Genomic DNA, 17,195 nt, shown 5'->3' with positions numbered 1-17,195 from the left:
ACAGGTCAGGAATATCTCAGTTAAATTTTAGTTCCATTTTGTTTGCTGTGTTGGAATATTTTAACTGACTGGTGAGGCACTACGTACAGTTTTTGTAATGTGTGGGTGTACATACATAAAACAAAACATGTTTTTTCCATTATAAAAAGTCATTTTGCAGCAGTGTCCACATCTCCTAATGTAATCAGATCACTTTACTGCACTCGTAAGGGAATCTAGCAAGGATGAAGCTGCTTTTGCTAATTGTGAGTAGTGACATTTCATTAAAGTACAAGTCATCTGTAATGCCATGATGTGGCTGACAAATATTGTGTTTCAATGGCCAGGGTCAGCTTGTGATTCATTTATTTTGAGGCAAATTAGCTCTGGCAGACTTAACGGTACTGTATATGGTGGCTGGCTTATTGGTAAGGTAACTGGATGAGCCTTCAGTGTTTCTTATAAGGCCTGTGCTACTCATTGTAACATCAATCACATCATTACATGTGCCAGGTGATAGTGGCTACCCTCGCAGACACTGGCACCTTAAGCCTTGATTGTGTGCGCTCAGTTGCGGAGTGTAGCCAGATGCTGTTGAATTCAGGTGGCTGGGTCTCAACACATCAGGAAGGAGGCTGCTCTACCAGCCAATAAAGTTCTGCAGCATCATGATTGTATGAGGTTGATTAGCATCGAGGCTCACTCACAAACACACATTTACAGCATAAGATGATTGTGATCTGTAAAGGTAAATTGTTTAGAAATGCCATACGGCAGATTTTATAAATCTGATTTATTTTAGCATACACATTTTCCTGTTTTTTTCACAATCAAATCCACACAAGGTTTTATAAATGAGGCCCTAGATGTTTGCATAGGTTTTTCTCTGGATATTCTTTTTTTTCTGTCCACATCCTAAAGATATAAACATTAGGATGAGTGGCAAGTCTAAATTACTTCAGTGTGTTTTAGGATGAATTGTGATTGATAAGCAGTCTGCACAGGGTTGTTTTCTGATTAGCCTCTAATGTTACTATGATAGGCACCAGCCCAAACACAACCCTAAACTGGGAAAGAAGATTAGAAAATATATTAGAAAATACATGGATCGGTAATATCAAAAGAAACTAAAAAATTACAAACCATTGCAGGGTAAAGGTATACAAATGATTAAGCTTGCCAGTTCTTGCCAACATTTGTGTCTCTGAAGTTAATTCACTGCAAGTTTGGAAAATGTCATTGAGGTGAACTTTTTTCATATGCCTAGTTATAAGTAAAATTGTACAGTATAAACACCATCTCATCAACTAAAACAGTAGGCTATTAAATGACATGTTATTGGTATGAGTTCAAAGTAAATGGCAGACAACATTATCTTCTATTTTATTCTGAAGTCTGCATGGTATTAATGTGTTTTATCTTTGTACCTGTCAAACACAGCCATTGTGTGTCATGATTTAGATATGTATAGTATATGGTAATGTAGGCCTGTCATTGACCTCGTAATGATTAGAGTTTTGCTGTTCTGCATTTTAATAAGCTGTGTGTTGCCGCAGATCAACTCTTATTAGTGGAATGTTAATATAATTTTTCTCTGGGGCAAACCACTGTCTAATTTAGTGCTGTACATTGAATTCTCTTGTTGAAGAAGCCATTAGTGGGTTTTAGCTGCCAGATCCGTTGATGAATAGTGTGATGTTTATGACAGCTTGGTAACGTTAGTTTCACTTTAAGGAGTATACATTTTTTCCTTTAACATTTCAGTACTTTTTTTATCTTAAAATGGTGCTACAGTGCCATCATCTGATGAAATTCTTCTACCAAGGTTATTAAAAATAACAGCAATGCTTCCCTTCTAGAGTAATGTGTGTTCAAGACATTTTGTGCTAATTTAAACTGTCAGACTGTAAAATATTCACAATGAAAGCACCATTTTAACTAATTGTGTTTAATTTAGAAACAAAATCCCAAGTATAAACTTGAGGGTGTTTGCTGCTTTGTATTCATAGTAAATCTTTACATTGTCCAAAGAAAATGCTCTGGGAACATTGACTCTTACACAGTGCTGAATAAGAAATGAATCTGCTCAGAGGAGAGAAGGATAGATCAACAGACGTTTGCACAGCATTACATACCATATTTCACACACCTTTTGTCCAAGAAGACATCATGGTACACCTAATTGTGTAAGAGCTTAAATAACAATAATAGATGAAAATATTAAATGTTGTTTCAAACTACATTAGTGCTGTAAAGGTTAGTATTTCTTCATCAGGCTACAAAAGGCCTGGGTTTAATTCATTGTTCAATCGCTGTGTGTATGAAGGTCTCAATTTTTTTTATAAGAAAACAGGCCTCACAGTTCACTCATACCTTTACACTGAGTACATACTTAAATATCGGGATGCCCTTAACACTGCTCGCTCCAAAAATTATTCCTCTTTCATAAATGGTGCTAAGTCTAGGCCTAAAACTCTTTTTAAGACTGCTAATAAACTCCTCCAACCCCCTCCTCTAGCAATGCCCCAATACAGCTGAACAGTGTCAGGCTTTCTTATATTTCCTTGATACCAAAATTGATCTAATCTATCACAGTTTCCCTCCAACACCTCAATCACTCACTCATTCCGATCTACCATCTCCATCTTCAGACTCTTCTTGCCTGTTGACTCTCTCACCATCTCGGAACTTATTAAAAGTCTAATTCCTCCTCCTGTCTGCTTGATCCTGCCCCCATTCCTCTGCTTAAGACATGCTCATACATTATTAGTATTCCTGTTGCCTCATTGATAAATCCATGTCTCGTTTCAGGTTCTGTCCCTACTGCCCTCAAAACTGCTGCAGTTACCCCAATCCTTAAAAAAACTGACTTGGATCCTTCTTCTCTCTCTCCAGTTACAGGCCTATCTCTAATCTCCCTTTTTTGGCTAAGGTGATGGAACGCGTGGTTGCTACACAACTCAATGTTTTTCTTCTAGACAATACCCTCTATGAGCCGTTTCAGTCTGGTTTTCGTACACAGCATAGCACTGAGACAGCTCTTCTCTGTGTAGTTAATGAACTTCTCCAGTCTGCAGATTGCGGTTCACTTATTATTCTTCTCCTTGATTTAAGTGCAGCATTTGACACTGTTAATCACAAAATCCTTCTCTCACGTCTCTCCATTGTAGGGATCTCTGGCTTAGCCCTTCAATGGTTCACATCATATATTTCTAATAGGCAACAGTTTGTAACACTCTGCCAATATAAATCCTTCACCTCACCTGTGTCGCGTGGAGTCCCTCAGGGTTCAGCCCTTGGGCAATTACTCTTTCTACTTTATATCCTTCCTTTGGGTCAGATTATTTGCAGACATGGCCTTAACTTCCACTGTTATGCAGACGATATACAGTTATATCTTAGTGCACATTCCCCTACAGACTCGCCTCCCAGCACACTCACTGACTGCATTACTGATCTTAAGCTATGGATGGAAAATAAGTTTCTCAAACTTAATTCCAATAAAACTGAAGTGTTACTGTTAGGCCCAAACTCCTTACTTTCTAAGGCATCCAACTTTTCTGTTTCTACTTGTCAAACCTGCTCCTGTTGTCAGAAATCTTGGTGTTTTGTTTGATTCATCACTTGACATTAGGTCTATTTCCAAAATTTCATTCTATCATCTCCGTAACATTACCTGCCTTCGTATATTTCTGTCTTTTAGCACTAGAATTACCAGAGCCTACAAAAAAACTCATAAATCCAGCCCACCATAAATCCCTTCGCACGTCTCGTCTTCAGCATCAGCGTCTTTCGTCTTCTAAATGTGTCGATAAGCCCAAGCAGCAAGCAGCCTGCTATACCATCCCCCCCCCCCACCACCTCAGAATAGGGCAAGAAGTTCTCCCAGTTCCTGCCTTGATTGATTATCTGGGAGTGAGCTACCCAGAATTGTAAGGGGAAATAATTTGACGTGTGTTTTATGTCCACAACAATCTGCGTAAACACATCGTTAAAACAGAAACGTTTTTCATGTTTTAGTAATAAATAACAAAAAGGTTGACATGAACTGTATAATGTGTGAAGGCTGATGGCCAAATATCAAATAAACACTTTCACAAAAGGTGCAAGTATAACATGCCAGTTTCTGTGGTGTAGTGGTAAGATCCGCTGACTTTTAATCCGGTGGTCGTGAGTTCGAAACCGGCTCCCCAGCAAATTTACTGTTTTGAGTAGTGAGTTACTCTTATTGTTAATATTAAACAATTAAAACATACATTTGATTTGTGTCTGTAACAGCCGGTGTAAATTTATAGTACTTGTAAAAGTTAGCGTTTTTATTTCATTTTTATTCTCTCAGTCACAATCACAATACAACAAACCCCCCCCCCCCCCCCAACCCCACCCAACCACCCCAGATCTGACGCAGTTACAGTAATCCCTCCTCCATCGCGGGGGTTGCGTTCCACAGCCACCCGCGAAATAAGAAAATCCGCGAAGTAGAAACCATATGTTTATATGGTTATTTTTATATTGTCATGCTTGGGTCACAGATTTGCACAGAAACACAGGAGGTTGTAGAGAGACAGGAACGTTATTCAAACACTGCAAACAAACATTTGTCTCTTTTTCAAAAGTTTAAACTGTGCTCCATGACAAGACAGAGATGACAGTTCTGTCTCACAATTAAAAGAATGCAAACATATCTTCCTTTTCAATGGAGTGCGTGTCAGGAGCACAGAATGTCACATAGATAGAGAAAACAATCTCTAGCAAACAAATCAATAGGGCTATTTGGCTTTTAAGTATGCGAAGCACCGCGGCACAAAGCTGTTGAAGGCGGCAGCTCACACCCTCTCCGTCAGGAGCAGGGAGAGAGAGAGAGAGAGAGAGAGAGAGAGAGAGAGTTTGTTTTTCAGTCAAAAATCAATACGTGCCCTTCGAGCTTTTAAGTATGCGAAGCACTGTGCAGCAAGTCGTTTCAGGAAGCAAAAGATAGCAACGTGAAGATAATCTTTCAGCATTTTTAGACGAGCGTCCGTATCGTCTAGGTGCGCGAACAGCCCCCCTGCTCAATCCCCATACGTCAGGATCACAGATAGTCAGCGCAAGAGAGAGAGAAAAGTAAGCAATCTAGCTTCTCAGCCATCTGCCAATAGCGTCCCTTGTATGAAATCAACTGGACAAACCAACTGAGGAAGCATGTACCAGAAATTAAAACACCCATTGTTCGCAGAAATCCGCGAACCAGCAAAAAATCCGCGATATATATTTAAATATGCTTACATATAAAATCCGCGATGGAGTGAAGCCGCGAAAGGCGAAGCGCGATATAGCGAGGGATCACTGTACTTTTTATCTGAAACTGGGAATAACTGTAGATGTGAGTGGTGTTTTGAGACAATGGAACTGGAAATTCTCTGATCTGGAGGGATAAAAGCTGACACACAAATGCTGGTGAATCTGCCTTCTTCATATCTCACCGTCACTTGAATTTTTTTTTTATTCAGTTTTATTGAGTGTTCCTGCTCTTGCTGAATTAGTATGCACGTTATGGTCCATGATGTCAAAGCCGCAGTGACAAAAAACAGAGACATAGGTATATATGATATTTGGAATAAATCGTTCTATGACCTGTATAGTACATTTCAGGAAACATTGTGGCACTGATGCAACATTATTCATATTATTCATATTCATTCGCATGCCTTTTTGCGCTTGTAATCAGTGACTGCGTTTTTTTTTTTTCGATCTTGCCCATTCAGTCTACACATTTTGGTGCATTGTGGTGTTTCTTTTGTACTCCAGGACATGCAAAGGAAAGAATAGTACAAGAGAGGTCAGTTCCGCACAATATGCAATCATCAGATTCAAATGTTAACAGTTCCCACACACCCAAGGACCGTCCTTTCTATGTTTACGACATATGTACCTGTTGCAATGCACACACTTTGCTCTATGCTGTGGTTCCTATTACACTGAAGGGGTGCCTGACACTGACTGACTGAGTTTGCTTTCCTGTGGGAGCAGTGGTCTTGGAACAGAAGCTTGTCAATGTTGAATCCTCTTTTGCTTTATCCATCGCCTTTTCTTGTAAGAGGCGACGATGAAGCTCCTCTGCAAGGTGAGCCATGAACACTCTTCTTTTCTCAGTGGCCCCCATGCATACCTTGTACAGTACATGTTTTGAAGAAATCATTTTATGACCCGAATAGTACTAATCAGAAAACATTGTCGCACTAATGCAATATTATTTGAAAACAAACAGCATCAGATCGGGTGTGAATTTATACTGGCACTGTTAGTTAGAGTCAGATCAGAAGTGGGGGGGGGAGGGGTGTCAAGGGACAGCGTGAACGTGACTGAGAGAATAAGACTGAAAAAAAGCTACCTTTTAGAAATGCCATACATTTACAGCTGATATTTAAGAAGTACGCTTTCTTAATGGCTCTTCTTCACTGAGATCAGTCTGTTGTGGAAAATAGTAAATAAAAATAGTCTCAAGTTAGTCTTTATATGGTATATGACCTCCAAATATGGCCATCCTTTATTTACATTTACAGATGGAGCCCCCACATGCCTTGTTCAAAGCGTCATGGCAGAATGAAGAAATCTACCAGAAAGCTTCCTTTAATTAGCTAGGTCCATTTACATTCAATGACTGCAATGAGAAGTCAAGCAAAATTACACCTTTTATTGGTTAACTAAAAAGATTACAAAATGCAAGCTTTCAAGGCAGCTCAGGCCCCTTCTTCAGACAAGATCTTGTACATTTTTCTCACTCTCTAACAAAAATCCATTTAAAACACCATAATTACACATAGGCAGGCAGATTTATTCAGTTAATTATATATCTTCTAAAGTCACCAAAACCATTATTTTGATTTGTCATGGCAAAAGTAATACATATTCAGTATTATTCAATTTAGTTTATGGGCTGAGAGAGCTTACACAGAATTACAGATATAACAGAGCAGCTGTAAATCTATAACCATAAAACATTTATATCCTAAAAACAGATATCAGAATAGAAAAACAGTAATGTAGAATTTTAAATCTTTGGTTAAAATGTAAATGTTGTCCAGCTAGCAACAAAGATATGGGTAATTGACATTTTTGAGAAAATGAGAACATATAACAGCAATAAAAGTCCTGGGGCAGGGGTCCAGACATGCCACCAAGAAAAGAAAATTGTAAACATCTAATAATAATAATAATAATAATAATAATTAATACTCAAATTTCACATTATTCCTACGAAATGCTCATTTCAATTAGCAGATCACACTTTACTGCAAACTTTTGTTTTATAATGACCATTAACAAAAGCTCAAGTCACTATGACAAGCAGAAATCTAATGAAGGAATGTTTCACTCATGGGTAATTGTGTATAGCATGCTAAGCAGTTCCAGAGACCTAATAATTTTATGATTACTTATTATTTGAATGATAAATGATGCCTTTATCCAAAGTGACAACATTTCAGATACAATTGGTTGCATATCTTTTGTTTTTCCAATTGGAACACAGGCAGGGGAAGTGAAGTGGCTCATAGTCACACAGTGTCAGTAGCGGGATTTGAGCCCATAACCTCAAAGGTTGAAGTCCTAAGTCCAAAGCCTTAACAACTACACCACACTACCTGTCAATAATACTAGACCTTGTAAAAATGAAACTACAAATATTGTGTACATGAAAGCATTTAGTTAATTAATACTTCTGATAAATCCGATTAACTGACGGAACTATATCGGACGTCCATTGACTTATAAGTGCAATTTGAACAGTCTTGAACCTGTATGTTTGTATGATAAGTGAAAAAATACACAAGTATACAAGAGGAATATTAAAACTCCACACAAAAGCCCTTGTCTAGAAAACAAAGCGGAGTCCAGGGATTTATAAAATCTCAATGTTGTTCCAACTATGTTATATTATAAACTCTTAAGAAAATGTACTATCTACAGTAGAATAAAAAGAATAAATGCCTGAACATATAACATTAGGTGTTTCCACATTTTTGTATTTATCTTTTGATTTCCTTTATAAACTGCAGGGTTCAGCAAAATATATTTTTGATTAAATCCCGAAAATCTCCATTACAAGGGAATACAAACACTGTTCTGTACTTATTGTGGTCTTACAGGACAGGGCTGGGGCTGAATGAAAATAATCCTAATGCTCCAAGCATATCTTTTTATTTTCAAAGAACCGCGGGGAAGAATTCATTGAATTCTATAAAAACCTATAAACCCCTCCTTACGACACGCAAAATAAATGATACATGACAAGGATTGAGCTTACCTTCTGATGTTTACTACCTGAATTCATTCCCACAAGTGTGAATTAACCATTGTCAACATCAGCTCAAAGATCTTTTATTTTTATCTTCAAGATCTGAGAAACAAACCTGTAGCACCAAGCATGCTTATCTTGAGATTAATGCCCCTGAACTTCAGCTCTCCTGAAAATGAAGTTCTGTCTGACGCTGTGGTGTTTTTAACAACGGGTAATTCATTAAGGCTCATTGCTCACATAACTATTCTACTTTTTAGTATGGTTTAGCAGGCCTTGCTTAATGATATGTGCAGGACTGAGGTGAACTTGAAATCTTACACCCACTTTGTCTTAGACCCACTTTAAATTCTAAGACTGACGAATCTAATTTGCATTTACCAGAGTGCTGCAGTTAAAATGCAGGGAGAGACTTTTAACTAAACGTATATGGGAAACTTACTTTACACATAAGACATACATCTTTGAAGGAAAGAAGTGAAACGGGAAGAAAAATGACATGAGAAGCTGAAAATTAAAAACATTTTAAATAACAATAAAAAGAAACTAGCAGAAATACTACAGCAGAGTTTAAAACAATTTAATTATGCACTAGCCAGACATGCAGAGTACATCTAGATGTACAGTATGTATATATTATACAATATATGCATTTATAAGGGGTGATCAAAAGATTGGAGCCTTGATAGTAATAACTGTTCTTCAGCATAATACAGTATACTTACAATTATATTCACAAAGATTTCTGTGACACTCAAAGAGCACATTTTGTCTTAAAGCTGCAACCACTGTACCCTTATATCTACATCATTGTCACAGTGTGTCCCACAGACGTAGCCGTTCAGATTGAGGAACAGGTGGTACTACAATGGGGTTAGTCTGGAGAACAGTGTGGGTGCTTTTTGAGTCAAAAGTTTGTGGATCAGCCTTCACCACTCATTAAGTGTGAGAGGAGGCATTGTTGTTAAGCACAAAGAAGACGGTTGGCAGATTTCATCTCTGCTTTTCCCCTGAATGATTGTCACAAACACCAAAGCCAATCAGTTTAATGCAGATCTGTTATGTGGGCCTTTTGAAGCATGCATTTAACATGGACTATATCTTCAACATCATAAAAAAAATGTGCCCTTCATCTTACTGACAGTTGTTTGGACTTGAATATATATTATATACATATTTGTGTTTATATGCTGGTATTAAGTAAGGCATACATTCTGAAAGTAATTTTATTTCAGGATATGGATAATACTGTACATAAGGGAACAGACTCATTGTAGAGATATTTCTAGAATACTAATGACATAATTATGAACTGGAGTGATAATGTTAAATTCCCAGCAAAATAATTGTGCAGGAGCAAGTCAGATATGAATTAATAAAGAAGAATGCTGGATAATAAGAGGATAGCAACAGTTCTAAATTCTTAAGGGATGCCGACAATATAATCAGTTTCAAAAACAGAATATAGAAAGTCAGGTCAGGTTGGGGAGCATACACTAGTACAGCACGTTGCTGCACCCACCACACGATGAAACAACTCGAGATCCCAGTTGGCAACCCCCCAGGCAGACAGGCGGTCCAGTCCCACCCTCTGCAAATGACCCTCCATCTGCCACAGCCAGGTGTTGCATGGACATCCCCTTAGCCTGATTTAGCTCCTTGGGTCCTCCACAATGAGAATCCTAGGAACTGGATCACCCTTGGGGAATCGTATCACATGGCCTTTGTACCGTAACTGATGCTCCCTCACAATACAGGCAATATGCCTCATTTGGGACTCTGTGACTGGTACCCAAGGATTCACCGAAGAATTCCAGTCTTCGTCTCAGGTCATTGGATAGCATCCATGTTTCACAATCATATAGCAAAACAGGAGGCACCAGGACTCTAAAGACTTGGACTTCTCCCTTTTGCAGAGATATTGGGAGCACCACACAATCCTTTCCAGTGACCTCATGACCCACCATGCTCTCCAAATCTGTCTACTGACTTGGTAGGAAGAGTTACAAGAGACATGAATGTCGCTGCAGAAGTAAGTAAACCTCTTGACAAGGTCGTCATTCTCTCAGCAGATTGACATACTGCTGATGGCTGCACCCAAGTGGTCATTAAAGGCCTGGATCTATTCTTGACCAAGAATATAGAAGTTGGCAATGGAAAATTTAAAGAAAATGAAAAAAATTGTTATGCTTACGGATATAATAATACAAAAAATAAATAAATATATATAAAGTATAAATGCTTGATTCATAAGAAAAGGACAGAAGTAAAAACTGAATGGTATGAATATCTTATTTTTTTTAAATATGGGTCAATATTTCTTCTATAATGACAGAACCTCTGAAGCACTTTTAAACACCAAAGAAAGGTGACTAAAGGCCTGGGCAATGTTCTGGTACTTTGGTTGATAACATTTTTTTTTCTACATTTTACCATTAAACATGATCCTGTTGGGGTCAGAGACTATCACTCCAGGCTCCTGGTTTGGATGTATACTGTGTCTGGTCTCCAACAGTAGAAGAACACATTGTGCTTTAGATTACATTTACGTCAAGTAGTATTCATAACTACTCAGACATGTTCCTATTTTTTGGCAGACTGACACAGCATATCATTAAATAACTATGGTTGCATTTAGTGCCACCTTAAAAATACAAAACTGTTATATTTAGAATTGCTGACATGTACAGTGATCCCTTCTCCATCGCGGGGGTTGCAATCCAGAACCTCCCGCGAAAGGTGGAAATCCACGAAGTAAAAACCATATGTTTATATGTTTATTTTTATATTGTCACGCTTGGGTCACAGATTTGCACAGAAACACAGGAGGTTGTAGACAGACAGGAACTTTATTCAAACACTGCAAACAAACATTTGTCTATTTTTCAAAAGTTTAAACTGTGCTCCATGACAAGACAGAGATGACAGTTCCATCTCACAATTAAAATAATGCAAACATATCTTCCTCTTCAAAGGACTGCACATCAGGAGCAGAGAATGTCAGAGAGAGAGAGAGAGAGAGAGAAAAGCAAACAATCAAAAATCAATAGGTTCTGTTTGGCTTTTAAGTATGCGAAGCACCGTGCGGGAAGCATAGCGCGTGACAAAGCAGCCGCAAGTAAGCCCAGCAAGAAAGAGAGCAATGTGAAGGTACTCTTTCTACATTTTTTAGACAAGCATCCATATCCTCTAGGGGTGTGAACAGCCCCCCTGCTCACACCCCCTCCGTCAGGAGCAGAGAATGTCAGAGCAAGAGAGAGAGAGAGAGAGAGAAAAGCAAACAATCAAAAATCAATAGGGCTGTTTGGGCTTTTAAGTATGCGAAGCAACGCACGGGAAGCATATCGCGCAACAAAGTAACAAGTAAGCCCAGCAAGGAAGGCAGCAATGTGAAGGTAGTCTTTCAGCATTTTATGAGGAGCGTCCGTATCCTCTAGGGGTGCGAACAGCCCCCCTGCTCACAAAATATTTGAGGAGTTTTATTTAATACGTAATACATGCTCTAATTGGGTAGCTTCTCAGCCATCTGCCAATAGCGTCCCTTGTATGAAATCAACTGGCCGAACCAACTGAGGAAGCATGTACCAGAAATTAAAAGACCCATTGTCCACTGAAACCCACGAACCAGTGAAAAATCTGCAATATATATTTAAATATGCTTACATATAAAATCCGCAATAGAGTGAAGCCGCGAAAGTCGAAGCACGATATAGTGAGGGATTACTGTATAACTATGTATCTGAGATATACTGTATTAGCAACATTTAAGCTATTTTTTCCCAGCCTTTAGGAATGTAAAAACCTTTGCTTTGTTTTGGATACATATTTTTACAAAAATTATGTATTTATGATCTGCCAAAACTGCATACCTTTTTTCCTGGTTATGTTCCTCCTCAATGGATTAATGAACTGTTTAATTTTCTTGTTTCGTTGGTTTGGACTCACATTCTTCTCCATTTCAACTGTTAATTAGGCTAAACTTCCAGGTTCAACTTAAATATTTATGAATTGTCACTTACAGTATATTGTAAGGTCCTTCTCCCTTGTTGGTGGGCTCATCTCTTTTTGTGGATAGACCAAGAAGGCAGTACTGTATGCAATATGGAGTGTTAGGTGCTACTGGCAGCAGAGAAGAGTATCTAGGTTATCCAAAATCAAGTACCTACTCTGCTTACATTTTATTCAGCAAAATTTGCCTAATCAGATCCCTCTTTTCCTTGTATTTTATACACAAATTTTCAGCAGACAGTTTTGAAAAAAAAAAAAGTCTTACTAAGACCTATTTACATAATTTCCTTTTACTACCTAATGGATAGAGTTTGATTAAGAACATGCTATGGCGGTGACTATTTTAGCTACTTTACATCCTGCAATGGAAGGTGAATGTTGAGATTCTGTGTTGTTGCTTGCTGCCACTAGCTCAGGCTTTGAGGATGCTGTGCTGTTGTTTGCTCACGCCACTGCTGGAAACTGTGTTGACACTGGTGCGCTCATACAGGATATGTTTTTTTTTTATTGTTTTGCTCATGATTGCACACATTTTCCCATTTTTCTACGACAGATGGAGGTCAGATATCTATCCTTCAATTCATGTATCTTAAATTCAGCTTGTAAAAAGTATTTTTTTAATGTTTAATCCAGCCATTCATCATTGATCCTGTGGAATCCAGTTCAGTAATGGATGGCCGGATTAAACATTAAAAAAATGTTTAATCGGGTTCAGGTTTGCATAGGAGGCAAGGCCTATTCTGGCAGCATCAGAAAAAATGTAGGAACTAACTTTGAACCAGTGTCAGTACATCGCAAGGCACACCTATGCATATTGGTCAGACACACAAGCAACAATTTCACCTATTTTCTGTACATGTGATAATAAAACTTGAAGTTGAAAAAGTCATGTAGGCATAGGGAGAACAAGCTACCTCTTCCCATCAGCCCAAGCCATGATATGAACCCAGAAATTTGGACTGGTGAGGCAGTGGCACTTCCCTCTTTTACATTAAATGTAAAACATAATTCTTTATTGGCTCCTAGCATGCAGTCTCAAATATTCTTGTTCTTTGTCCTTGAATTAAGCATTTTAGTACAGAAATCTAACCATTTTTCATCTTTTTATTAACTCATCCAGTCATGTATATTTGAGTGTGCTTGAAATTACATGGTTGCATAGTAATAAATATGAGACTTAAATGGGAAAAATCAATGGAGCATCTACATTCATTGTGAATTTACTGTAACTATGTATTTCTTTTGCCTTTATCTTTTTACTTTATTTTAATTTATTATTGGATATAACAAATTTACATTTTGAATCACATTTTATTTCCAGAAAGTAACATAATGTACAGTCAAGCATATACAATTTGAAAATCTTATGCAACAAATTACTTCAAAACTGATCTAGAAAGAACAGTAGAGAAAAGAGAAAAAAAAAACTAAACAAAACATAACAAAACAAGAATTCAACACTTCCACCAGAATGACCATTAAATTTTAACACATGAGGAAGTCTACAGAAGTGGTAACGGCTGAGCAAAAATATAGGTGCAGCATGCTTTCATTCCATATTGAAGCACTAATATATGGTATTCCCATATCTTTTATGATAAATCTTCAACATTTTAATTTTTACAATTTCATAAGCAATCCACATATTATTCAACATGTATCCTTTAAATTTTCCAATGTCTCTTGTTAATGATTATATATAATACAGAATTATTAACTTAGAGTATATGCCATAAACCACAGTGAATTTTAAACATATTGAAACGGTTCCATCCGTTGAATGATTTTTTTGTTCTATATATTATTAAACTGCCATATAAACACTGCAGTAAATGTTACAAATATGCACGCTGTACACTCTCGTGGATGATTTATTTTTTGTTCATCTACAGCCCGGGCTTTATGTTAGGAACACATTTCCTTTGGGTCTTCTATTAGCTGTATGAATTTCAACCTTTGCAGCTGAGAGTCCACAACAGTTATGGAAAATGAGGCTTTTTCTCATGAAATACTGTACAATATGTGCGTTCAGAGGTAAAAAGCACAGAGATAAATGCTAATGGATTCTATTGAAATCTGTAGACTGTTTACTCTTGCAGCTGACAGATAAATTGTAAGGAAAAAAGTGAGTTGAGCTGGCTACTATGCTTTCAAGTCTTTGTTGTCTTGGTAAGTCTTGTCTGATTTCATTACAAGCTTTGTCAATAGCAGGGCCTTCAAAGACAGGCCTTGTGAGCTTTTAAAGTGTCAGTAAGAATCAACAGCTTATGCTAATTTTTTGTGTGAAAAAGCTTTATTAATTGTGAAGGCTTTCATATCATATTGTACAAGATGACATTTTTGATTTTATTGTGAATATAATTGGTAGAGAATCTTGCTAAATGTAGTGTCTGAAGTCATTATTTTGTATTATTTAAATGCATTCGCCAATTTTATTGTGTATTTTTCCAGTCTGAAGCCATGTTTGTATGTGTGTTGGTTGCTTTAAAGATATGTCAAGTTTACTATAACAGAGCATGCTTATTTGGATGCCTGAGATCATCAGGGTTGGTCAGACTTGTGCACTTGCTGATCTGTCAGTGAAAACTCCTCAGATCTGAGTATAGTTTTAGTTAGGTAAGATACGTATTACATCCATCAGGAGTTTATGGTAATCATTCAAAAGAAAACATAGAAACAAACAGCATAGCAGAAATATGAGGTTTCACTGGTAGTGCTGAGAGATAAGGGCAAGTTGATGATTTTTGAGTGAAAGGTATCATATTTCCCTTTGCAAACATTACTTGTTACGGGTTAGGCAAAAGCGAAAAAGCCTTAAGTGTAAATTGATGATTCTTTGTTGCATTGTATGAGATAAGACATGTTTGCAAACCACTTCTCATGAATAGCTTGGTATTATTTCTTGCACCCAGAACCTCTTCCAGGCAGCTGTGGATAGTACAGACTATTAAGTCATCCTTCCTCATTTTAGATGAAAAATATCATGTAAACCATATTGAGAAACAATTATTTTTTCCAGTAAGAAAAGTCTGAACATTTACCACTTACTTCTCCTCTGCCTCCACCTTTATAGTTGGATTCTGCTGGTGATGTGTAGCACCATCTGCATCCCCATCCTAAATCTATAGTGACAGACACACAAAGAGAGATAAATAATCACATTTATTCTTTATGCAGGAAATTCTCCATCAGATGAGTCTGAAGATTGGGAAAAAGAACCAAAAACCCTCACCTTCCCTGCATACATTGCTAGCCTTCTTGACTCAGGAGCGAAACGCTTGGCTGCTGGTGTGCATATGGATTGCACTAGTCAAGGACAATGTCCATCCTCTTGTCATTTGTGTCACGTGGCTTCTGGTACTGGACGTGTTGCTGAACCAGTGATGCTGCAGGTCACGAAGGCAGCTCCGCTCTATGAGCTTGTTTCTAACAATGAAACTCAGAGGGTAAGGGTCCTAATTGTTTGTCTTGTACATACACTTTGAAATGAAAAGTCTACTTATAAAATGACTGATTATTTTAAATTGTTTGCTTCCACAATTTCTAATGTTCATCCCAACAGCACAGGTCACAAACCAGGACCTTTGACAGGGTACCAAGAGAATAATTTTTTAGAAGTAAAGGAAAATATACAACCATTCTGGCTCATATTTTAAGGCAGGATACATGTTCATAATGAGACTTATGTAACATTAGTGCTTTGGTTTTTTTTTTAAATTTTGGAATTACTTGCAAACTTCTGCCAATCAATCAACTAATCAATCTACCAATCAAAAATTAAGCAATGTAATACAATCCAAGATAATAACTTCATTTACACACAACTAGCCCAAGGTCAGTATCCGGTTTAGATGTTTGCTGTTATGAGGTGGAAGATCTAACAAATACAACACCATGCTGCTTTTAGCAGTTTACTTCAAATTACAGACATAAATGCCAAAGGAAAAATAAATAGTAAAACCAAATTGAAAATGACATTTCTCAAAATTGTTGTTGGAGGCATGTTTTAAAAGCAGAGACAAATTTTATGTTTTTTTTTTTTTTTTCAATTGAGACAAGGGTTTTTTATGGCTTAAAGGGAAGATTAAGGTCCCAGTGTATTTTTATGAAGCCTGAAGAATTCTGAATTTTAGTAAGACAAAGTGGCTTCCAAAACTACAAAATAATAATTTGGATTTTATTTATTTTTTAGTTTAAGGCATGTTTAGTACCTCAGCTAGTTGGGGTAGGTTGCTAGAATTTAAAATTGCATAGATAGTAAAACATAAGCACACATAAGGAGTCTCTGAGTTGCCCCACTCATTTAGTTAGATCCTGTTTGCAACCTTAGATGTGTATTTGTGCCCTCACTGTGAAAAACACTTTTACCTGATGATCATGTCTTCAATCATCAGCCTATTTGCTGTGACATTAGGCAGAATAATATTGAAAAGGCGAGCAATTGCCATTTCTTTAAGAAAGGCTTGATTTTTTTTTCTTATAGCGCTATAGCTTAAACAGTATAACATATTTCAAACCTGTTTACTCCAATTCAGGTGTGTATGACATGTGAGTTCATCCTAGCAGCACTGGATGCAAAGCAGGAAACAACCCTTGAGAAGTTACCAGTCCATCACAGAGGCCACGTACACTTACACACACAAAGTCATTTTAGGATTACCAAAACCTCACACACAAATCTTGGAACATGGAAAGTAAACCCCAATATCTAGAATAAAGTATGCAGACATATTGAGAACATCTTGACTCAAAATGGCTGTAGTATAAAGTTCTGTTTTCATACAGTATTATTTTCTATATTTCTAAAACTTTATTACATTTCATGATTTCATCCATCAACCTCTTTATGCCTGTTATATAAATGTGTACTAAACAATAGCATTATTATGCAAAACCAGGAACATACCTGACCATGCATTGATAACATGAAGAT

General features: G+C 37.3%; 1 protein-coding gene across 3 annotated transcripts in view; it reads left to right on the top strand.

Moving 5' to 3' along the window:
* Window positions 1-17,195, top strand: part of astn1 (astrotactin 1) — a 1,266,263-nt gene that overhangs the window by 1,052,070 nt on the left and 196,998 nt on the right. For all 3 annotated transcript variants that reach the window (XM_051933197.1, XM_028811318.2, XM_028811317.2), the window contains one exon: window positions 15,440-15,708. In XM_051933197.1, the coding sequence (XP_051789157.1) occupies window positions 15,440-15,708 (269 nt within the window). The remainder of the gene's footprint in view (window positions 1-15,439; window positions 15,709-17,195) is intronic.

This window comes from Erpetoichthys calabaricus, chromosome 10 (genome assembly GCF_900747795.2).
Source record: "Erpetoichthys calabaricus chromosome 10, fErpCal1.3, whole genome shotgun sequence".
Classification (NCBI taxonomy): Eukaryota; Metazoa; Chordata; class Cladistia; order Polypteriformes; family Polypteridae; genus Erpetoichthys; species Erpetoichthys calabaricus.
This window is presented reverse-complemented; position numbering and strand designations above follow the sequence as displayed.